The sequence below is a fragment of the Sus scrofa genome, chromosome 4, assembly GCF_000003025.6.
Source record: "Sus scrofa isolate TJ Tabasco breed Duroc chromosome 4, Sscrofa11.1, whole genome shotgun sequence".
Classification (NCBI taxonomy): Eukaryota; Metazoa; Chordata; class Mammalia; order Artiodactyla; family Suidae; genus Sus; species Sus scrofa.
The window spans coordinates 14,642,036-14,666,662 of record NC_010446.5 but is presented as its reverse complement, the minus strand read 5'-3'; the positions used below and the strand labels follow the sequence as shown (position 1 = coordinate 14,666,662).

Here is a 24,627-nt window from a genome sequence, read left to right as displayed (position 1 = left end):
TACCTGTATGACTGGGTCACTCTGTTGTACAGCAGAAACCGGCACAACATTATAAACTAACTATACCTTCATGAAAAGTTGAAAAATTAAAAAAAAAAAAAGAAATGAAGACATCCTTTGAAGCAAGGTGAGTCACAGGGAAATACTGGGGCACGCACGAATTGAGACCGCCACCTTGTTTCTGGTGTTTCTCCTACTGTGTCTAATTTCTCGGCACTGCTCACATCTGGAGAGATGCTGCAAGCTCCCCTTGCCTGCCAACCTGAGCTCCCTGGCTCTTAAAGGCACTTGGACCTGCAAAGATGTACTAGGAGATGGCCTTTGGTCACCTTGCAAATAACTGATGACCAGCCCTGGAAGAAGAGGATATCCGACAGGTGACAGAGGCCAGAGGGGGAAGAGGAGGAAAGCCTTTAAATTCCTTAACTGCTCTGAGGAAGCCCTGAGAGGGGGGGACGAAGTGAATGGGGTGGAATGTAGAACTAGGGGATCCCCAAGTGCTCGAAATTTAAAGCAGTGTCTAACTTTTTTTTCTGATTATAAAGGTATCATCTACTAATTAGAGGAAATTCAGCAAATTTAGAGAAGTATGAAAAAGGCACAATCTCTGGACTTCCCATCGTGGCTCAGTGGTTAACAAATCCAACTAGGAACCATGAGGTTGCGGGTTCTATCCCTGGCCTTGCTCAGTGGGTTAAGGATCTGGCATTGCCATAAGCTGTGGTGTGGGTTGCAGACGCGGCTTGGATCCTGCATTGCTGTGGCTCTGGCAGAGGCCAGTGGCTTCAGCTTTGATTAGACCCCTAGCCTGGGAACCTCCATATGCCGAGGGAGTGGCTCAAGAAAAGGCAAAAAGACAAAAAAAAAAAAAAAACCCAAAATAAACCTCTAATCTCAATTCCTTAGAGAAAACTAAAACCGATAATTGCTTTGTGTCGAATTCTTCCAATTTACACAGTCAAAACTAGGATCCCATAATCTTGTGTCCTTTACCTTTGTTAAATTTTATGTTATGAACATCTTTACATGAGCATCTTGGTAAGCTTTTTTTTTTTTTTTTTTTTTTTTTTGCTTTTTAGGGCCATACCCTTGGCATATGGAAGTTCCCAGGCTAGGGGTCAACACCACAGCTCACGGCAACACCGAATCCTTAACACACTGAGTGAGGCCAGGGATCGAAGCCGCAATCTCATGGATGCTAGTCAGGTTTGCTAACTGCTGAGCCACAAAAGGAACTGTATTGGTGAGCTTTTGCAAATATACCCAGCAGGTAATTTTCTAGCAGTGTAATTGCTGGCAAAATATTACAGGAAGTTTTTAAAAAGAGATAAATTGCCCTCCCTGGAGAATAGTAATTTACACTCCCATTGACAGTACTGCAAAGTCCCATTTCTTTGAATCTTTCCTAGCACTGGGAGTCCAATATTTTACTTTGTACCCAAAGTACAAAGATTGGTTTGGATGGAAATAGTAATTTTACTGTTATTTTATTTATTTATTTATTTATTTGTCTTTTAGGGCTGCACCAGCAGCATATGCAGGTTCCCAGGCTATTGGAGCTGTAGCCTCTGGCCTACACCACAGCCACAGCAATGTTGGATCTGAGCTGCGTCTGCAACCTACACCACAGCTCATGCCAACGTGAGATCCTCAACCCACTGAGCAAGGCCAGGAATCGAACCCATAACCTCATTGTTCCTAGTCGGGTTCGTTGACCGCTGAGCCATGATGGGAACTCCCTTTACTGTTATTTTGAATCATGGCCTTTTAATATAACTAAGGTTGAACATCTTTACAAATGTTTATTGGCCATTCGTATTTCTTTTCCTGAAAACTGTCTGTTAATATCTTTTGCCTGTTTTTTTCCCCTATTGGTCTGGTTATCTTTTTTTTAATGATCTAGAAGAGCACATTATAAGTTAGGGAAAAAAAAAAAAAAGGTCTTTTGTTAATAGTTGCCTCAATTTAAAAAAAAAATTTTGAGACATATGACAAGAATTGTTTCATTACATTCAGCACTTAGAAGAGATCTCATCTCTAAATCCTTCATGGTTTCCACCTTTGCTGTTAATACAGGAAGTTCTGAGAGCTGATACACTGTCTAAAATTTCTGCTAATTTATTGGTTTCACTTTTCACAGTAACTATCTGTAATTTATTTTGATACAAGGAAGATACGAAGAAATAACTTGCTATTTTTAAACAACAGAATGAACTAACTGTCCCAGCACTACTATTTCCTGTCTCTCCTAATTTGAGATACTACTTTTCCGTATACACAACTGTATGCACTAGCATTTGCTTCTAGGCAACACATTCTAGTCAACTGATCCATCAAGTGAGTTTCATACCAGAATCACACTATTTTAATTTCTGCAATTTTACAAAAGTAAGTATGTTTTTATATGGTATAGTGTGTTTTAGCATCATCTTAAAAAAACTAATTTAGCCTAAGTTTTACGAAATTAAAAAAAAAAAGCCTTTTTCTCCCCTGAGGTTAAAAAAGTTATCTGGGATTTTGAGCATAACTGCAATAAAACTATAAAGAGTATTTGCGTTTCCTCATTGAGAAACATGGACTTCAAAATTCTATAGTATTTCCCGAACTTATTCTTTCATATTTCTTAAAGCGGTTATTTTCCTTATTAATTCTGTCAATAGGATTTCTTCACATTACACTTTTGAATGCATTATTAGTGTATCACTTTATCTATTATGTAATCAGCTTTTTTTGGGTTTCTTATATTAATAGTTTTCCCATATGAGTCTATGACAGATACATTCTCAATGAAATAAATACGTCTTCTTTTCCTGATGCATTTTAAATCTTTTCTTTGCCATTTTATTGTCTGGAACCCGTACAACAAAAAGCAGCAGGAGAGTCAGCATCCCCATATAACTCTTTCAGTCCTGATCTTGATGAGAATGCTTTTCGCATTTATAGGTCTGTCTGACATTGCCAGTTAAGTTTTAAGAACATCGTCTTTGACTTCTGTTATAAAAAAGTATCTTTGTTCCTAACCTATTAATTTTTAAAAATCAGGATGAGCTTTTCAGTATCGAAATTTTTTTTTTTTAATTTTTTTTTTATTTTAGTGTCAAGCTGACTTTCCTTCAGCTCAAACTTAGCAAAGTGGAATTACCAGTGGGCAAAGAAAAGGAAGGAGTATCTTAGGAGGAGGTAAAAAGGAGCCTGTAATTTTTGGAAGCTGTGGCTGTATCGCATTTCAGCCACAGTGTGAACTTGACCAAATTGCTGTGGGAATGGGGTTACCATGGAGAGCAAGCGCCAAACCACGTGATTCTTTCTCCACCCTGGCCCTGTAAGGCCTCCTCTCCCAAACTGAGGTGGGGGTGAGGGGGCTGCTGACCAGAGGAGGGCGTGGTAGAGGTGGAGGTGAGAGACAGGAGGGAAGCTGTACTCAGCCCTGCCTTCTGGCAAAGCGCTGACCGCGTGGTGAGGGGAGGGACATCTTAGCTGAGGGGCAGAGCCAAGCGGGGGCTCAGAGCCTCCTCTGGGAATGGGGACTTCACTCCTCACGAGGCCAGGGCCACCCTCCATGCCCTCTTTCTAGTAAAGGGCATTCATATTGTTCTCGCTCTACTGCTTACCCTCCTGGGGAGCTTTGTGTACCGAACATAATCCTCCAGAAACAGAAGGGCACCCACGACATCTGCAGGCATTTCAGGCATCTTCTGGCTGTAACAGAGAACAGTCTGCATCAATTCGCTGCTTTGCTCACAGCTGACCCCCCGCCAAAATACTGAAAGACTAGAGAGGCGGCAGAGGACTAGATGAAGCCCAAGAAGAGACAGACCTATGGACCCTCCTCCTGAGTCACAACCAGCTATTATCCAGCTGGCATCGCTTCATGGGGCGAGGATGGAATCAAAACTTCCCTTAAAGGCTTATGCGGCCTTCCCAATATGACCCCTGCTGACCTCTCCCCCGGGGCTGACCCTTTAGGGTAACAGAGAAGGCACACAGGACCCATCATCTCATGTAAGGAACTGTTTTCTCTCCCAGAAAAGCCAGTTATATGTGGGAGGGAAGAACTAAAGGCCGACAAGCTTTGTAGCAAAGCAGGACCTTCTGTGTGATTTGTTTCCTTAGACGCCTGGAACTCAGGCTGTGCCCAGGGTCTGACAGCGAGGGGCTCCCCGACTGTCACAGAAGTGGGGAGCCGTCCCTGGGGAGTGGCCCAGCGGGAGGACCAGGCTCATGGGGCTGCGTGCGGCATCCACCATGGCAGAGGGGCAGGCTTTCTTCCCCGCAGGGTTGCTGATGGCAGTCGTGACTCATTCCTGTGAGAGCTGGCAGGGGGCCGCCCGGCAGAGGACTACGGATGGGCACACCTCTAATTGCTCCAAAGGAGAAGACGTGCCCCGCCTGCTTTACAGAGCAGGGTGAGCAGCCAGTGCCTGTCTCTACCAGGCAGGCAGGAGGAGGAATGTCCCAGCCCGTGCTGTCACATCGATTCTGCTCTGTCCTTCTTGGCCCTCTGTACCTCGTACACTGCTCCACTGTGGAGCGGATGAACTGGCCGATCAGCGCCAGGAACTGCTCCGTGTACCGGGAATGAAACTGCTTCAGCAGGGTCAGCAGCCCTAGCACCAGCGGTGGCCAATCCACAGGGTCGGCAGCTTTTCGGCAGACCATCCCTGCAAGCAACGAGAGCTTAAAAATTGCGCCACCAAGGGCTTGCCTGTGGCAGTGTTTGCTCAGGAGGAATGTTTGTGAATGTCAAAACGTCTGGGGCCATGTTGTCATGGGCAGGGGGTTACATGGAGGGAATGGCAATTCAGGATGACTTTTTTTTTTTTGTCTTTTCTAGGCTGCTCCCTCGGCATATGGAGGTTCCCAGGCTAGGACTCCAATCAGAGTTATAGCCACTGGCCTACACCAGAGCCACAACAACGCCAGATCTGAGCCGAATCTGCAACCTACACCACAGCTCACGGCAACACCGGATCCTTAACCCACTGAGCAAGGCCAGGGATCGAACCCGCAACCTCATGGTTCCTAGTCGGATTCATTAACCACTGCGTCCCGACGGGAACTCCCAGGATGACATTTTGAACCAGGCCCAGGATTGGTGGAGGCTTCTAGTGCTTTGAAGGATTTAGCACAGTAAAAAGGCTACGGATTTTTATAATCGCCACCCCTGTTTCTTTTGGATTATACAATTAACAGGTACAATTGCAGAACAGGAAAAGAATCTATAGAAGTCAAGACACATGAAGGAAACATGTGAAGTGAGTGAGTGGCTGTCAAAGCTGGCTTTAAAAAATAATAATAATTCTTTTATTTTTTTTGCTTTTTTTAGGGCCACCCTCGAGGCACATGGAGGTTCCCAGGATAGGGGTTGAATCAGAGCTGCAGCTGCCGGCCTATACCACAGCCACAGTCACCTCAGATCTGAGCCGCGTCTGCAACCTACACCACACACAGCTCATGGCAACACCAGATCCTTAACCCACTGAGTGAGGCCAGGGATTGAACCCACATCCTCGTGGATGCTAGTCGGATTTGTTTCCGATGTGCCACAAAGGGAACTCCAAAGCTGGCTTTTTCACTGAGGATTTCTGCCCCCATCTTAGACCTTGACCTGCCAGGATTGGCTGCATGGGGAACAGGAGCCAGAGCACAGTGTTGACAAAGAACAAAGTTGGAAGACTTACTAGCTTTCGAGACTTATAAAGTTACAGTAATCAAGGTAGTATTGGCTTAAGGACAGATAGACCAGAAAATACAGAAGTAGCCCCACCCTTAAAAAGTCAACTGCATTTCCATGAATATCCAGACAATTTAATGGAGAAAAGAGAAATCTTTTCGATAAATAGTGCTGAAACTGGATACTCTTGTGGGGAAAAAAATGACGTACATAAAAAGTAATGTACATTAAAAAGTAATGTGAAACAGACCACAAACCTCAATGTAAAAGCTACAACTACAAAATTTTGAGAAAAAAAATAGGACAATACCTTTGTGCCCTTGAGGTAGACAAAGACACAAGACACAGAAAGGACTAATTGTAAAGAGAAAAAATGGATAACTTGGACATCATCAGCATTAAAAACTTCTGCTTATTAAGTTCATCAGAAAGAAAATGAATGGATAAGCCAGTTCGTGAGAAAAAAAATTCACGGCATGTGTATCAAAGGACTCGTATCCATAATATATAAATAACTCATACAACTCAGTGATAAAAAGCAATCAACCTGATTTAAAAATAGGCAAGACTTGAATAGACAGTTAACAAAGAAAGGTATAAAGAATGGCCAAAAAAGATGTGGAAAACTGCTCAACATCATTAATCATCAGGGAAAGGTGAATTAAAACTACGCCAAGAAACCATTCTCACATTAGACTGGTTATGATGAAAAAGACTGAGACGGCAGGATGCCACCTGCAAAATGCGAAACACTTTGGGAAAAGGATTGGCAGTTGCTTATAAAGTTAAACTGGCCAGTCAGACCCCCAGATCCCGCATTGGGGTTCTTATGAAGACTGGGGAAACCCTTATTCTGAGACCTACACCACAGCTCATGGCAATGCCAGATCCTTAACCCACTGAGCGAGGCCAGGGATCGAACCTGTGTCCTCATGGATGCTAGTCAGATTTGTTCAGACTTCAGCTGAGCCACGACGGGAACTCCTATATGGCTGTTATTTATAGAAAAGCTCTTAAATACTTTTAAAGTAAATTAAACTCTATACTGGACTTTAAAAAACTCTTAGTCAGATACAAAGGTTGGAGACAAAGTATCTGGGGAATACATTAGGAAAGTGATTATAAAAGTGTTCAAGATAAAGTCAATGCCAAAAAACAAACAAATAAATAAAAATTGGGGGAGTTCCCGTAGTGGCTCATCGTGTTAAGAATCCGACTAGTATCCATGAAGATGTAGGGTGGATCCCTCGCCTTGCTCAGTGGGTTAAAGGATCCAGGTTTGCTGTGGCTGTGGTGTAGGCCGGCAGCTGCAGCTCTGATTGGTCCCCTAGCCTGGGAACTTTCATATGCCCTAAAAAGACAAAAACAAACACACACACAGTTGGGGTTATATTCCTAGACAGGACAAATATACTGACAATTTTTGGTATTTATTTTCTGTATCAAATATTTTCATATGTAATAATACATATCAATGTACTAGATATTCCTGGATTAGTCTCCTCTCTGTAACGATACTGTTACTCTTCATACCGAAGTTCTAGGTATATAGTAGGCACGTAACACTTGTTGAAAAAATTAACCAAAAGAAGTTTCTTTCCTACCATAATCAGCTCTTTAAAGAACAGACAGAAGCAAAGGCATTTTACAAGTTGGATAATTAACCCCTGAAAATGAAAGGTGGACTACACTACACTTGGTTGATATGAAACTAACTGTCTGTATTTCAAAAAGGGGCATATTTCAGAGGCCCAAAGATATGGATTCCATAAACATGCAATTAACTAAGAAAGATCTCATATGTGATACAGCATTCTATACCCAGAGCTGTTTGGCTAGACATTAAGCTAGCTTACAGTTCCTTATTACAAAGAATAAATGTCATACAGTACCTAGGTTTTTGTTGTACTGAAGTTTTGGCAACTGGGCGATCAAAAACAGAAAGTTGACAACTGGAAAGTAGGGTAAGCGCTTTGTCGTTATGTATATCTGGAAAGAGAAAGAGAAGGGCAATCAACCGTGTCTTTACATCACACACCACCGCCCAACGCACTTTCAAATGACAAGCTTCTATGTCATTTCAGCTTGCCTTTCTGGCAACTGAAAACTAGGACGCTTCCACTAACTCACTGCCTTCAGAGCTGTATCAACATCACTGACACACCCCCCCCCACCCTCAAACACAGATACCTCTGGAACAATGAGCTCTTTTGGGAAGGGGACAGTTTCGCTTAGAGATTAGTGTTACTTGGCCTCTGAATCCTCTTAATGTCATTGACAAAAGGCGGGGGAGGGTGAGGAGCAAGAATGGGAGGGGAAAGCAAAATACAGCAGCCAGGCAAAGCCAGAGGGAGGGAGGGAGGGAAAGAGGAGAGGCAGAAAGAAAGAAGGACACAGCAGATAGCAGCACGAGGCGGCACACAAGTAGAAAGCAAGCAGGTGTCCCGTCCATTTGCTTTCCCTGGGCCATGTCCCAGAGCATCTCCTGCCCGGTTTGCTGGGCAGAGGGCACAGTCAGGACACACCCGGGCATCTCCCTCCTCCCTGGGGGCTGGCATCCTCCCAGGAGCACTGGCTCTGGTCAGACCGCCTGGCTCCATGGCCGGCTACTGTGGAGCCCTGAGCAACAATGGCACATTTCATGGGGCTGCTGTGAGACTGAGCTCCAGCACCCAAGGTCCGGGTTAACACACCGTGCTTGGCACCGAATTACTCACAAAATGTTAGCCGCTGTTTTGGTTCATAATCTTGCCCCTTAAACCTGGGGCAATCACCCAGATTTCAGAATTTCACATGATAATGAAGATTTCAGAAAGGTAACAGAGTCTAGGGTAACAGTCTATAATCAAAGCCAATGGTATTTCTGCATCAAAACTTGATGCAGTTTACCGGAGTGTGAACAGCCTCCGGTCAGTGTGGGACAGGTTTTGGCAGCAAGTGAGATCTGGCATCGACTTGTGGAAAAAAAAAAAAAAAAAAACTTTCCGTTCTCAGAGGTCTCTGGAGACCAGAATTGGAGAAAAGAATGTGTCACCCCAGATGATGGGGGTGCTGACTGTCAGCCGCCGCCAAGGGAAGCACCTTCGGGCCAGAAGGATCAAGGCCACCATTTAGCTGCCGTTCAAATACCAAACCCTAGACAAACCTCAACGTCATCTCTCACAGACAGAGCACCTTCAACTTTTCAACAAGCTGACCGACACTCTTATCGCTTGGTTCCCACAGCCCCACAGTCGGGGAGGGGGGGCGTGATCATCCCACACCCCATGCGGGAGACGGAACCTGAAAGGGTGGGGACGTGAGAACGGAGGCTCCGGGACGGGGACCGGATTCTCCCAGCATCAGAGCACAGTGACCTGCCGCCCGGGCCAGATCACCTCTGGTCCCACACCGTCTCCTGGTCACACGTTAATCACTAACCTTGTTCAGGGGGTTGTGGATGCCAGCTGCCTCCAGGTAGGCTGTGATTTCATATAAGAGTGTGTTATCTTCTTTGGGGTAAGGAAGTGAAGGGTCCTGGTAATGGGCTTCGATATCTGCTAGGAGAGCCCTAAATGACAAAAAAACAAAAACAGGGATCAACATCAGAGATGAACTGAATTGAGACAATAATTAATATAAACTATGATATAACCTTTCAGGGATTCAGTTTCTTCATCTGTAAAACAAGGACTTAATCCTTCTATTTCTCAATTTCCAAACCTGTGGTTGGTTATAAGTGGAAAATTTGACCTAGAATGACTTTATTTTTTGGAGTTAACCCAAATCAAATGCTTTCACTCTTCAATCCTTTTTTTTTTTTTTTTTTTTCGGTTGTACCCAGGGCATGTGGAAGGCTAGGGGTCGAATCAGAGCTGCAGCTGCTGGCCTACACCATGCAGGATTCAAGCCACGTCTGCGACCTACACCACAGCTCATGGCAACCCCAGATCATTAACCCACTGAGTGAGGTCAGGGATCGAACCTGCCTCCTCATGGATACTAGTCAGGTTCTTAACCCGATGTGCCACAATGGGAATTCCTCGCCATTCAAATTTTGATGAACTGGCTGAACTATTTTCAAGACCCATTTTGTCAAAAGCACTGACTTCGTGACCAAGAATGGATTATTTATTTTTAAGCAGGAGGCTCAAAATGAGCGCAAATTGGTGGCAGGGTGGAGGCAGGACCCTACACCAGGATGTGTGCCCACAGCCATGCCTGGTCAGCATCATGCTTCTAACTGCCCTCGGGGGATCAGTGACGAGTCCTGTGGAAAGCCAGGTGTGGATTTTGGTAATATTTGTATTCTCAGTCTGTGCAAGTATTTAGCACCGTGTCTGGTGATCAGAATATATTGGCTAAATAAATAAATCCATTAAAAAAAAAAAAGTGAGAAAAAGACAGAGACCAGAGGACAATACTGAGAAAAGAAGCTCCTGAAGACAGATTTGCTTACCTATGGGAAGAAAGCCTCTAAATTCAGAGGGCCTTCTTACTCAAAAAGACCTTACCTACAAGAGCAGTACTGAAAAAACTGGGCGCTAACTGATGAAGAACAATCCAGGCCCACAGATGAGTTTCAAGCACCGGCACTTACTTATTGAGATTCTCCAGAGCAGCTGCCAGATGTTTGGAGTCAAACCGACAAGAATAATTCAACTCGTTGGCGATCTGTTGCCTCAGAATCTGCATCTGCCCCACCTGTGAACAAGCAGGAGCAACAACTGGGAAAATACAGAAGCATTTCAAAGTGATAGTACGGGGGACAAACAAAAAGGTGACAACTTTTATGAGGAGGATCACAACATTGCACAGAAAAACTCAAGGATTTCCTGGACTGGCTCCATGGCTAAGACCAGCACCGTCCCTGCTGGAGCACAGGGACCCTTCCAGAAATGTCTGCAGATTCCGGTATGCCAACCTCAAAAGAGCCCCAAGTCTAATAATTTACACAGTGATCCGTTAATGTTCAGGTGTCCATGTCCTGAAGGGGTGTGTTTTGAAGCTGTATTTTTGATGTTTTGGAACAAGGTCTCCAGTAGCCACAAATAAGAAGCCCTCTTTTATTTGTCCGGAACTGAAGTGCAATAAAGGGAAGCACAATAAAACAAGGTGGGCCTGTAATCTCCCCATTTTACATTCTTACTCATTTCCAAAGATACGTGTTCTAGTCCCCAAGTAAGGATAACTTAGGTCCCAAAGAACCAAGAAGGGGGAGAGATTGAGGTGCTGTTCTAAATGCTGAGCAGATTCAGGTGGCAAACTGACAGCAGTTCATTAATGAACTTGTTATGTAAGGATGGAATACTTTTGTTTCATTTATTTATTTATTTTTGGTCTTTTCTAGGGCCACACCCGCAGCATATGGAGGTTCCCAGGCTAGGGGTCTAATCGGAGCTGTAGCCGCCAGCCTACGCCAGAGCCACAGCAATGCCAGATCCGAGCCCTGTCTGAAACTTACACCACATCTCATGGCAACGCCAGATCCTTAACCCACTAAGCAAGGCCAGGGATTGAACCCGCAACCTCATGGTTCATAGTCGGATTTGTTAACCACTGAGCCGCGACGGGAACTCCTACTTTTGTTTTAATGACAAGAGAGTAGCTTTCTTTGGGTGACCAAGTTACAAGAATATAATAATTAGGAGTTCCCGTCGTGGCGCAGTGGTTAATGAATCCGATTAGGAACCATGAGGTTGCGGGTTTGGTCCCTGCCCTTGCTCAGTGGGTTAACGATCCGGCGTTGCTGTGAGCTGTGGTGTAGGTTGCAGACGCGGCTCGGATCCCGTGTTGCTGTGGCCCTGGTGTAGGCCGGTGGCTATGGCTCCGATTAGACCCCTAGCCCGGGAACCTCCATATGCCGTGGAAGTGGCCCAAAGAAATAGCAAAAAGACAAAAAAAAAAAAAAAAAAAAAAAAAAAAAAAAATTAAGGAAACACCGCACTGCTTCTCCCCATTTCCCACAACATACCTTCATGATAGCCTCGAGATACGCGGTCCAAATCTTCTGTGTTTTGGCAATGGCCGAAAAATAAATTTTATTCGAATTTGCTAAAAGGGGAAAACATGGTTTTCTGTTTAGTACACTTGGAAAGGCCAGTGTTCTCTCTACCTCAGGCTTGTTTTAGAGCACTTACCTACGATGCTTTTGAGGGGGCTGACGGCATTCATGAGGGTTTTTAAAGTCTCCTGCACAGTTCTGTCTCTCAGGATAATTTTCTGAAACATGCTGAGGAAATTCTAAAACAAGAAGGCATGATCAAAGAACCAAACATGATGACTAGAAGGAATGAACACTCCAGTGAACTAAAATGCTCCGTGGAGCACAGAGTGGCTTCGTTCACACAATGCTACAATGAGGATGGTGGGAAGCAGCCGCTTCCGGTTCCCATCAGAAGCATCTGCGGGGAGAAGTTGCTGGTTTCCAAGATGAAACTCACTTAACAATCTACCCATAAAAAGACGATGCTGGCCAAAGAAATTCTACTTTATTCTCAGTTCTTATCTACCTGACAGGAATCAAAATATGTGCCTGATGTCCGTATAGAAAGCACGAAAAGAGAGGTTCAACGATCTACACTCTTCTCTCCCAGGGTGGCAGAAACCAAACACAAAAGCCAAAAGGCTCACCTGCAGCTCTTTGACGATCATAAAGCACAGAAGCCTGTCTAACCCATTCAGACCGAAAGTCCCCAAGGTGGTCTGGATTTCTGAGAAGAGGCGGCTGCTGGTCACTTCTTGATGGGTTTTCATATCATACCAAGTGTTCAGCTGGTCAATGTGACATGTCATTCTAAAACACAACCAAAGCAAACTCAAAACCCCAAAGCAAGAGTTCTTGTTGTGGCTCAGTGGGTTAAGGACAGTGGGTTAAGGATGGGCTTTGTGAGGATGCGGGTTTGATCCCTAGCCTCGCTCCATGGGTTAAGGATCTGGCATTGCCATAAGCTATAGCCCAGCCCACGGCCACAGCTCTGATTTGACCCCTGGCCTGGGAATTGCCACATGCCGCAGGTGTGGCCATAAAAAGAAGAAAACAACCCCACAGCAGAGCAGAGTTCTTCCTAGAGGGATGTGGGATGCAACGGGATGTACAGCATGAGATAGGAAGAACAAGGGTTTCACGATTTGCATCTAGGCACCCAGTACACTTCATGGTGAACACCCAATGGGCCAGGAAGGCAAAATTCAGTTAAATCACCTTTTCCTGCCTATGCTTATGTCACAGTTTGACCGGTTCATTTCCACTGAGTTGGGCTGTTGTTTGGAGTTATGTCTTGAGAACAAGGCTAGATTTGGCCATTGGCTGCAAGACTTTCGAGGCCATTTAACTCTCTGTGGGGCCTTACTTTCAACATCCAGAAACTGGGGACAAAACAGAGTCCTGTGTCATTTCCACTTTGGAAAGAAAGGAACTTGGACTCCTTGTGCCCTATGTAACATCTGAGACTATGATGACAAAGCCATTTCCCTTCTCCCCAGCTCTGGGCATCGACCAAAGATCCTTTCAGACTCAGGAGTGTGACGATGGTGATGCCAACAACTGACGACATTTAGTGAGCACTTCTGTGTGTCAGGCACTGGCCAAGACCTTTCCATGTGTGTTTTCATCCTTAAAATAGCTCTGTGGTGTGTGACCTTCATTTTACAGATGAAATAACTGAGGCTTAGATAGGCCTGATCCCAACACCGTACTTAACCCCCATTTTAATGGTTCTCAAAAGACGACAGAAGGACCTTAGCTTACTGGTAGAACATGTTGTAAAAACAGATGCCCAGATGCCATTCCTGGAGAGCTGGACTGGGTAGATCTAGGGTAGAGTTTCAGCCTCTAATTTCAATAACTCCCACAAATTGATGTGCCTCCGATCCTAAGAACCAGCACATATCTTTACTGAAATGAGGCTTGGGAGGGAACTAAGGAGATTTATGTTTGGAAGTAAATGGAAGAACGAGGTGATTTCCAGAACCGCATTCTACTTTCAGGCTTCAAAGTGTCCTGCCTCATCCACTTAGCACTGGTACTTCAAATGTGTCACTTGAGAGGCTCTTATTTTTGATGATGATGATGAAATCAACACATGACATGGAAATCCCCGTCATGCTTAATCCTTTCTGCAAGTATTAACATGACTAGGTGAGTTAGGCGGACAGTTTTCTAGGAGGGCTTCAGCGACCAACCCATGGATACTGAGAAAGGAGGAGTCACAAAATGTAAGATGTTTTGGATCACTTACTCTTTCTAACCCATGAGTCACAGATAAAACTCATTTCTGGGGAAGGTGACATATGGTCTGTCAAGTCTCATAAGCTCTTTTTTTTTTTTTTGCTTTTTAGGGCCACACCCTCTGCATATGGAGGTTCCCAGGCTAGGGGTCTCATTGGAACAGTAGCCGCAGCAATGTGGGATCCGAGCCCCATTTGTGACCTACACCACAGCTTACGGCAACACCGGATCCTTAACCCACTGAGCGGGGCCAGGGATCGAATCTGCAACCTCATGGTTCCTAGCTGGATTCGTTTCCGCTGGGCCATGACAGGAACTCCAAGTCTTATAAGTTTTGAGACACAAAATCAGCCTGAATTTGAACATAGTCCAAAGCAGCCATGCCCTAAGGACATTTAACTCACACAAAGTCAACTATGCAGGCATAGCTGGACAGAGGGAGACGAGAAATCAGCCTTTCCTGGAAAACCGCACTGCTCATTAAACTAAAGGAGCACATGCCCAGGGATGAAGACGAGCCACTACGCAGGAGCCTGCTTTGCCATCAGGTGGGCTGAGTAACCAACTGTTTCATCAGAGGCTCAACTCAAGTGAGGAAAACTAACTCTGCTGGACTTCCAGAGATGGGCAGTCCCCACCAGAACCACCCTTGGGAGGTGTTCTGATGACATGAGATTTCACTCACATGGCCAAGTATAAACTTCGAGTCGCTGCTGCAGGGCTATGCGGTCTACCCTTGAATGACACAGGCCTTAAGAGTTGGGTTCTGGAGCCAGAGGGTCTGGGGTCCATTTTGGGTCTGCCATTCATTAACTCCTGAGCAAGTGACTGAGCTTTTCTGTGCCTCAGTGACTTTGTCCTGAATGTGGGATGAAGGCCCACCTACGAGACTGCTGTGATGGGTGAACGCGGGGTCGTGTGTCCGGGGCTAGGAAGAGTGCCCAAGGCGAGGGCTCAAGAAATGCTGGTTTTCTCTTTCATCGCGGCCACCGACATGCCATCCAGACTAAGGAAGATCTGGAAACTTCAGCGCATGAGCCATGGCCACACTGAAACACTGGAAGCACCCAGGAGGCAGGGGCAATGCGGGTGGCTTGCATCACCACAGGGTCAGCTTCCACAAATATCGCCTGGGATACTTTGGGACAGTTGGTATGAGGCATTACCACTGAAAGAAGAACCAGCCCTTCTGCCCAACTGTCGACCTTGATAAATTGTGGACCTTGGTCAATGAGCAGACATGGGCAAATGCTTCGAAGAACAGGACCAGAGCTGCTCCTATCACTGATGTGGGGCAATCCGGCTACTACAAAGTTCTGGGGAAGGGAAAGCTCCCAAAGCTTTTTGGTGAAGGCCAAGTTTGTCAGCAGATAGCTGGAGAGAAGATTAAGGGCGTGGGTGAGGCCTGTGTCAGGGTAGCTTGAAACCACACTGTGGGAAAGGCATTAAAGGTTGACAAGAGCTTTAACAAAAAAAGAAAGAAGGAAAGAAAGAAATGCTGGTTCTCATGCAAAAGTGCTTGGGGGTGGGGCTAAGAAACAAGGTCACCTGAAAAGGTCAGGGAATGAGCTGGCAAGTGCAAGGCCACTGACTGCACTGGGGAGTGGGTCCCAGCTGCATAAGTACAGAGGAACAATTTGTGAAACTTTAAAAACTTCTGTTTTTTTTTTTTTGGGCTGCACCAATGGCATATGGAGGTTCCCCAGGCTAGGGGTTGAATTGGAACTGTAGCTGCCGGAAAACACCATAGCCACAGCCACGCCAGATCCAAGGCACATCTGCAACCTACACCACAGCTCACAGAAATGGATTCATTTCTGCTAAGCCACGATGGGAACTCCTAAAAAGTTTTTAATAAACGAGGGAATCCACAGGCCCAAATGAGTAGAGTGTTAGTTGGAAAGCAAGATGAACATAGATGAAAACAGAAGGTGGCCAAAGAGACCTTCTATTTGTTTTCATCTACGTGTCCTTGGATTTGGGGTCTCCTTAGTCACACAGGAAATATGCAGTCTCAGAAAAAGTGATGCTAACAGAACCACTAGAAAGGCTCCAACGGAGGCAGGCACAAGGATGTGATCTGAGTAGAGGAGACATGTTTAGAGACTTCCACGGCCCATGGTGTTCCAGGCCCAGGGGATTCCTGATACACTTACTTTGGGTCCGTGATCCGCAAGATTTCTCTGCAGAGTCGGCCAATAAATGTTACGGACTCGTCCACAGGAGTAAACTTCGGTATTGGAATATGAGTGGACTGGTACATACTTTGCCAGTCTTGAATCTAGAAGACAAAAAAAAAAAAGGACATCCAATAAATATTTAGCACATCTTTGATAACATACCCTAGTTACTACCCCTTTACCCATAGTTTTACGAAGATAATGTTGCATGAACAGCGACAATAAATGCTTCTTGGTTTTGAAGAGGAAACTTTTAAAACTATAGTAAGAGCCTCCCATAAATGCCACATATAATATTTATTAAAAAAGAAACATCTGTGTAAAAGTGAAGTGATTGAGGAGAAGTGGACAGAGACACGGGAATTTCTGTCTTACATGAGTTAACGTGTATCTTAATGTACTAATAAAAATCATAGAGTTCCCGCTGGGGTGCAGTGGAAATGAATCCCCCTAGTATCCATGGAGATGTGGGTTCAATCTGAAGCCTCGCCCAGTGGGTTAAGGAGCCAGCGTGGCTGTGAGCTGTGGTGTAGGTCACAGATGTGGCTCGAATCGCGAGTTGCTGTGGCTGTGGTGTAAGCCCGGCAGCTGTAGCTCTGATTGGACCCCTAGCCTGGGAACTCCCATATGTCATAGGAGCGGCCCTAACAAGCAAACAAACAAACAAAACACCCAAAACATATGGCTGGAAGATACATAATCTTCTTTTGAAAAATGTCACCTTAACTACATCAGTTCTCTAAAAACTTGCAGGGTGGCACCTTGGTAAATACAGACTAAAATCAATCTCCTCAGCTGTGACACTTCAGAACTTGGTGCCCGAACAACCCAAGAAAAAAAAAAGCAAAGGACGTGAGTAGACATTTCTCTGAAGAAGATATATATATGGTTAATAGGCACATGATTTGCATTTGAGGGAAACACAAACCAAAACCACGAGATAACCATGCACACCAACTAGGACGGCTCTAAAAAGGGAAATGAACACGTGTCCGTGAGGATATGGGAAAACGAGAACCCCCGCACACTGCTGGCAGGAATGTAAACGAGTACAGGCACTGTGGGAAACTGTTTGGTGGTTTATCAATAAGCGAAATGCAGAATCACCAAATGACCCAGCAATTCTGCTCTTAGGTTTATGCGCCAATCAAACCCAGCTGAACTCCTAAGTCTTTAGAACTGGTGATCACTTGAGTTATGACACACACCAGACAGCTTCATTCTGGAACCAACCTCTGCTTTCTCCTTAGGACAGTCCACTCCCAGAGGTCAGGTGTCACATAACCTTTTCTGCAAGCCTCACAGCTCCGAGGGTACTCTGAAGGTGTTCACGGCTATGTATGCAGTGCCCACTGATGTTTAGTCACTATTTAAATCAACTTCCTTGCTGGCATTTCTCAGGTTTGGGGCATGTATGGGGTGTGTCGGAAGTAGCGAATATAGCCAAGAATATCAAAAGCTATTTAGATACCTTTGTTCTTAAGAAGTTATTACACTCTTGCTCCACATTGTAATTTATAATACGAGATACTTCTTCCTGCCAAATCTTCAGGCCATAAATGTTGACATAGTCCTGAATGTACTCAAAAGAACGATGGAAGCCATCCATAGTAGCTCCCAACTCTTTCAGCTTGGGCATCAATTCACTTGGCTGTGCAAAGTAAGAAACAGAAATCTATTATACTGGCATAGACCATCAACCCCTAATACCTACAAAGGATAAATTTCATTCATTTGGGAAGAAAGTCTCATATAAAAGAAAATATAAAAACTGAACGCCAATGATTTCTCTCATATCATTCGATAACTCTAATCTTAAAATACTTAAAACATTTTAGAGTGAATTTACTGATGTGAAAAAGTACTCTAGATATAAATTTCAGTTCTATTACTTTTCTCTCAAGAAAATGACCATTCCCTAACAGATCAAGCAAAAGAAAGAATTTATAGTTCTAATCTGCTTTTGGCTTAACATACTCTTTTCACTATGAAAAGTAACCCTGAATCATAATCAGTTTAATTCTTATACTTGGGAATCAACAGGTGAAAGGAAGAAGGATTGGTTTTTAAAAGGATTTTCTTCTAACATGAATGGATTATAACACAGGATCAAAAAGCACATCAGTTGTCTGCAGTGAACATCCTATAGTAGACCTTGTTGGATGGGAGGAAAGGTCTTACCCATAACAGTTAAAAATGGTGTTGTAGGAGTTCCTATCGTGGCTCAGTGGTTAACAAATCCGACTAGGAACCATGAGGTGGCGGGTTCGATCCCTGCCTTGCTCAGTGGGTTAAGGATCTGGTGTTGCTGTGAGCTGTGGTGTAGGTTGCAGATGCAGCTCAGATCTGGTGTTGCTGTGGCTCTGGCATTGGCTGGTGGGTACAGCTCTGATTTGATCCCTAGCCTGGGAACCTCCATGTGCCACGGGAGCGGCCCTAGAAAAGGCAAACACACACACACACAAATTGTGTTCTAGAACGTTTTACAATCTGAGTAGAGAGAAAAGACACTCATTTTGGGCATGTGGTACCTTGGCTCGAGGGTTGAAGATCAGTCCCCTATGGAGAGCGAAGGCAACGCGCTTAACCAGCTCCTTCCTTATTCCATCCTCTAGCAACTGTTTCGGATCCACCTAAGTACAAATCACAGAGCAATAAATGTCATCGAGGCAAAGTTCAGTCCTGACGAAATCCAGAGGGAAGATGGTTTCCAGAATCTGCAGGGGAGCACTTTCCTGTATCATTTCTAAATGACTGGGATTTTTTTTTTTTTTTTTTTCCTTTCTTGTCCCTCTTTGATTTTTTTTTTTTTTTTTTTTTTGGCTGCACTCACAGCCTATAGAAGTTCTGGGGCCAGGGACCAAAGCCAAGCCACAGCAGTGATGGTCAGATCCTCAACCCACGGAGCCACCAGGGACCCCTCTCTTTGATCTTGTCCGGCTTGGACAGAATTTTTTTTTTTTTTTGTCTTTTTGCTATTTCTTTGGGCCGCTTCCGCAGCATATGGAGATTCCCAAGTTAGGGGTTGAATCGGAGCTGTAGCTGCCGGCCTACGCCAGAGCCACAGCAACGAGGGATCCGAGCCGCGTCTGCGACCTACACCACAGCTCACAGCAACGCCGGATTGTTAACCCACTGAGCAAGGGCAGGGACCGAACCCGCAACCTCATGGTTCCTAGTCGGATTCATTAACCACTGCACCACGACGGGAACTCCTTGGACAGAATTATTAAGCCTGTCACCTCTGCAGGACTTGTCCTATATAAGCAAAATTCATGAGGGTCATCTTACAACATGACATCTGAAAGATGGTGGGTATGGAAAGTTTTAAATGGCCTTACTTTTTAATCATTTCATTAAAAATTAAAACGGCCTTTTCTTATCATCAGGAGGAGTGGACTGAAGGGTCTGCATTTGAATTTCGTGCACATTTGTCCACTGAAAGTTATCTAAGGGGATCTAGAGCCATAGGAGCAAAATACAGTTTGGGGTTGGACCACTCTGCAGATGGAACAAACTCTCTTTTCTCCCAGCATTCTCAGAATGCTCTTTGTAATGAGGGAGATATTATTGGAAAGCAGATCTGCTAACTCTCTAAGCTTATCTTGCTGATTCTTTTTCTCTGTGATGAGAAAGCTTTTGTTACTCCCTAAAAGACAGTCTCCTTCCTATCAAATCCATAGCGCACCAAGTGGTTCTAACACACTCCTTAAAATACCCCAAGACCTTTTTCTTTTGATTCATTAAGAGCTATTATTTTAAAAAGTTATAAAGACAATTGATGGCTTCCATCTGGGTTTGATTATATTTAAACTTCAAGGAAGATAACTGCAATACAAGTTGCTGAACAAAAGCCAGAGGAACATGTTGGACGGATCCATGACTATACAATCAGCAAGAGCTGAAATGTGGAGAAATAACAGGTCAAAGGCTTGGGTTCTTCAGGAAATAAACTATGAGGAAAGAAAGGAAGGAAGGAGAAAGCTGAGGAATAAATAAGTCTTGCGAGACATGTATCTTCTGAATGGGCAAGTCTAAACTGGAGTGTCTAGAGCTCCAGTTGTGGCGCAGTGGAAACGATTCTGACTAGGAACCATGAGGTTGTGGGTTCGATCCCTGGCCTCGCTCAGTGGGTTAAGGATCTGGCGCTGCCGTGAGCTGTGGTGTAGGTCGAAGATGCGGCTCGGATCCCATGTTGCTGTGGCTCTGGCGTAGGCTGGCAGCAACAACTCTGATTAGACCCCTAGACTGGGAACCTCCATATGCTGCAAGTGCAGCCCTAAAAAAACCAAAACAAACAAACAAACAAACAAACTGGAGTGTTTAGAGATTTACTTTTGGATAATAAAACTATAGAGACTGGGATGAGGTCAGGGCCCATAAGAAGGATCCTGGGGCGGGAACTGCTGGGTTACATCTCTGGGTGAGTGGTGTGGGAATGAGTGGGCTTTACCTTATAATAACCCATCAAGCTACATAACTGTCTCCGTAGCTTTCAGTATCAGTGCTCTATTTTACAAGAAAAGGGTAAATTATGCTGAGGCCCAGCTCAACCTCAGGCAGTGCCTGATGGCGGCTAGAACTCTAGCAGCCTGGGGTGTGACCAGCTCTGTGGCCCTGGGCCCATTACTCAACATCTCTGGGTCCAAGTGTCCTTCCCTATAGAAAGGGGAAAGTCACAACTAGTGGTAACTACATGTATTATTACTAAAATTGATGCTATCAAAATGCAAATAAAAGTTAATTAATACCTAATAAAAAAGGGTAAATTATAAATACAGTCAATGAGAACAAAATCAAAGTAACATGAAGTCTCCAAAGAAATAATCTTTTTTTTTTTTGTCTTTTTGCCATTTCTAGGGCTGCTCCCGTGGCATATGGAGGTTCCCAGGCTAGGGGTCTAATCAGAGCTGAAGCCACTGGCCTCCGCCAGAGCCACAGCAACGCAGGATCCGAGCCGCGTCTGCAACCCACACCACAGCTTGTGGCAATGCCGGATCCTTAACCCACTGAGCAAGGGCAGGGATTGAACCCACAACCTCATGGTTCCTAGTCGGATTTGTTAACCACTGTGCCACGATGGGAACTCCCAAAGAAATATTCCTATAAGAACAGATTCAGTGAAGAGGAATTAAAATATTTTCATGAATCTCATGGTCTTAAATGGCCCTTCCCATCCTCTCAAGACCTTCACCAATCTGTGGGGCGCTCATGGGGAAGGGAAAGGCCCTCTTGCACAGTGCCCCCCAGTTCTGTCCACTTCCCTGACGTTAACAACAGTTAACAGTTTTCAGAACTTTGTCTAGATACTCATGTTGCAACAGAACAAAGGGTGGGGAAAAAAATGTAATGTATACATGTAAGGATAACTTGATCCCCTTGCTGTACGGTGGGAAAATAAAACAAAATAAAAAAAACAAAAAACAAAAAACAAAACAGTTTTCATATTGGATCCTCCACACCTTCCTCTATAATTTATATATACATAAGCACTTGTCCTTAAATATATTTAATTAAAAACACCCAAATGGGATCATAACACATACACATGCAGACACACATTGTCCTGCAATTTGCCTTTGTCACCTCATGTTTTGGAGATGTCCTAGTGGCAAACTCCTTCTGAATGGCAGCAAAGCCATCCACCGCATGGGTGCCCCGTGATATGTTTAGCTATTATTCTCTTACTCACCAATGTCTAAGTTACTTCTATTTTTTTTTGGGGGGGGGGCTGCATCTAACAATTAATGTATGTATATCTCTGTGTATCTCACTTGGTTTATTTCATATTAACTAAAATGAACTTACACTCTTTGTGAGAGTTTGCAACAGACCCTCAACATCTGAAGGTTAAAGAGCAGTGGAGAGGCCACAGGATCCCGCAAAAAGCCCCGAATTGTCAGACTGGCAGGGACAGTCTACTAAAGCTGAATGGGGTCAGGATGATATTTCCTCTGCTCTTATTATCTGAAAGATTCTGGCAAAAGATTTACACTTTTCTTAAGCCGTCTCTCCTTTGATAATTACTGCTAATTACTAGGTTTTTATTACATCCTTCCTAGACTGGTCACTTTGCACATAAGACTTATCTGGCCCTAGAATGTACCACCACTTTGTGGATTAGTCAAAAGTGATAACCTCCGTATGTTCTCTCTGTATATCATATGAATTAAACTGGCATCAGGCCTAAAGCTGCTTGAGAGAGTCTATTAGTATCCCAGGGCTACAATGGTAATTACATTTCCAGAAACCATGAAGTTCTGTTTCTGTTTAGGTTCATTTCCTATATTTTCTTAGATTTAACACAAATGTTCTATCTGGCAAATTGGTGACAATTTTTTAGAAAATCAGAAACGTTAAGATTCTACAGATGTCTGATAAATGGAAAAAAATAAATAAAAGCACCAGGAACTCTATAAATGGGCACATCACTAGTCGTCTTTGAATTACAAATTATTTATTTGTCTCTTTAGGGCTGCACTGGTGGCATATGGAAGTTCCCAGGCTAGGGGTCAAATGGGAGCTGCAGCTGCCGGCCCACACTACAGCCACAGTAACACAGGATCTGACCCGTGTCTGTGACCTATACCACAGCTCACAGCAACGCTGGATCCTTAACCTGCTGAGCGAGGCCAGGGATCCAACCCTCATCCTCATGGATGCTGGTGGGTTCCGTTACTGCTGAGCCACAACAGGAACTCCAGAGATGCTCATCTTGACATTGTTTATGATAATGGGAAGCACAGGTGTGAAAATGAGCAGCGTAGGTGTCCGTGCCCTGGGTAGTAAGAGTTATGTCAGGTGTGGGGTTCCCTGCAGCAGTAACAAGTAACCAACTGCCTGAGCCATGGCAACATAAATAAATTTCATAAGCAATAACTAGTGAGAAAAGTTGGAAAAAGCATGAGACTTAGAACAGAGTATAATTTGGATAAATCAGAAACACATGCACACATAAAACACTACTTGCTAAAAATAAGAATCCTTGCATATTTATGGACAGAAATAAAACATGTAGAGTGGGTACTATGGGGGCATGGGAATGGGTGTGAGTATCTAGGAGAAGAGAAAAAAGTTACAGCAGAGAAGAGCTTGCATGCCTCAGTGATATCAATCGCCTGTGGTCAGAGGGGTACGAAGATCTCAGCTCTCCCACTCGGGTGCAGTATGAAAACACTGAAAAGAGGAGTTCCCATCATGGTGCAGTGGGTTAAGAATCGGATTGTAACCGTTCAGGTCACTTTAGAGGTGCAGGTTCAATCCCTGGCCTGGAACAGTGGTTTAAGGATCTGGCATTGCTGCAGGTGTGGCGTAGGTCACAGCTACAGCTAGGATTCAATCCCCGGCCGGGGAACTTTCATATGCCACGGGTATGGCCATAACTCCCACACCTCTCCTCCTCAAAAAAAACACTAAAAAGAAAGGGGTGCGGAGAGGGAGGGGCCAGAGGGTGAGTGAGCGAGTCAGTGGGCTACTTCGCCTAAGGCAACTCAACTCTTGTTTTCTTTGCTTTTACAAAAATTCAATAAAATAGATTTTTCTTAGAGTTAAGCAACCCTTGGGTGTTATGAAACCTAAGGACATGTTCTCTCCTCCGCTGTCTACGAATGAATAAAATGAAGATCAAAAGCTGCGTGTTGACAGAGCGAGGGGCTTCACACCACACGATGTTACCACCACTCCACAGGGTCCATTCTGCAAACATCAAAACGACGAGGAGCCTCCCTATGAGGCCACAGAGACCAGCGTTAAACCATTACCTTGATGATGCCGACCAAGGTCGTTTTCATCATTAAGATGCCTTCAGTAAAAATGGAAATAGCATGAGTAAGCTTGGCAACCTTCAATAAAGAAAAAGAGGTTAATGCAGGACTTCTCACAAAAGACCCGCCACTTCCACGGGAAGCTAAGATAACTGGCTGATAGTTCAGGAATGGGCAAAGACAAGAGGATGCGTGTGCAGCCTGAGGACACCTGTGTGCCCATGTCCCAGCCAGAAAGGAGGCTCTGCGGGGTGGACCACAGTTAGACGTAGGGGTGACTGAGTCAGAGGACGTGCACTCGTTCTTTACCCTTTGACCAATCACTTCCCTTCCTTTGGGCCTCAGTATTTCATGCATAAGATGAAGGCAGGACTCAGTGATATGGAAGAGCCCTTCCAAAAAGAAAAGGCTGATGGTGAGTCTGAGAAGGTAATTTCCTTCTACTGCCTTCCACATTCTTTTCACGTAACACTGAGAGACAGTGGTCAGACAGACTACTGCCGTATTTTTGAGATAGAATGTGCAAATTTTGGGCCGGACAAGCTGAATTCCTGATATACCTTCTGGAGTTGTGTCAGAAGAGGTGAATTTCATGCTGGACATCCTATTTTCAAATTGTACTTGATTTTATTTTTCATGTCTAAGTTCAGAGAGGAGAAAAGCAGAGGTCTTGGGGAAGAACTACTTCAGACGCTTAACTACAGAGTGGGCTTAAAAGTCTGGCTGTAGGAAATGGTTCATGGAACATGGATAATTTTCAACCACTCGTTTCCTATACAGAGCAGGCACTTGAATGGAAAA

General features: G+C 44.5%; 1 protein-coding gene and 1 pseudogene across 2 annotated transcripts in view; one reads left to right on the top strand and one right to left on the bottom strand.

Moving 5' to 3' along the window:
- The window catches only part of WASHC5 (WASH complex subunit 5), a 69,403-nt gene that overhangs the window by 873 nt on the left and 43,903 nt on the right, over nucleotides 1–24,627 (bottom strand). For both annotated transcript variants that reach the window (XM_021088931.1, XM_021088932.1), the window contains 12 exons: nucleotides 23,824–23,904; nucleotides 18,595–18,696; nucleotides 17,535–17,714; nucleotides 16,040–16,164; nucleotides 12,287–12,449; nucleotides 11,794–11,896; nucleotides 11,628–11,707; nucleotides 10,254–10,357; nucleotides 9,095–9,224; nucleotides 7,567–7,663; nucleotides 4,508–4,661; nucleotides 3,612–3,699 (listed from right to left, as the gene is read on the bottom strand). In XM_021088931.1, the coding sequence (XP_020944590.1) occupies nucleotides 3,612–3,699; nucleotides 4,508–4,661; nucleotides 7,567–7,663; nucleotides 9,095–9,224; nucleotides 10,254–10,357; nucleotides 11,628–11,707; nucleotides 11,794–11,896; nucleotides 12,287–12,449; nucleotides 16,040–16,164; nucleotides 17,535–17,714; nucleotides 18,595–18,696; nucleotides 23,824–23,904 (1,407 nt within the window). The remainder of the gene's footprint in view (nucleotides 1–3,611; nucleotides 3,700–4,507; nucleotides 4,662–7,566; nucleotides 7,664–9,094; nucleotides 9,225–10,253; nucleotides 10,358–11,627; nucleotides 11,708–11,793; nucleotides 11,897–12,286; nucleotides 12,450–16,039; nucleotides 16,165–17,534; nucleotides 17,715–18,594; nucleotides 18,697–23,823; nucleotides 23,905–24,627) is intronic.
- Nucleotides 14,371–15,353, top strand: LOC100155408 (annotated as a pseudogene).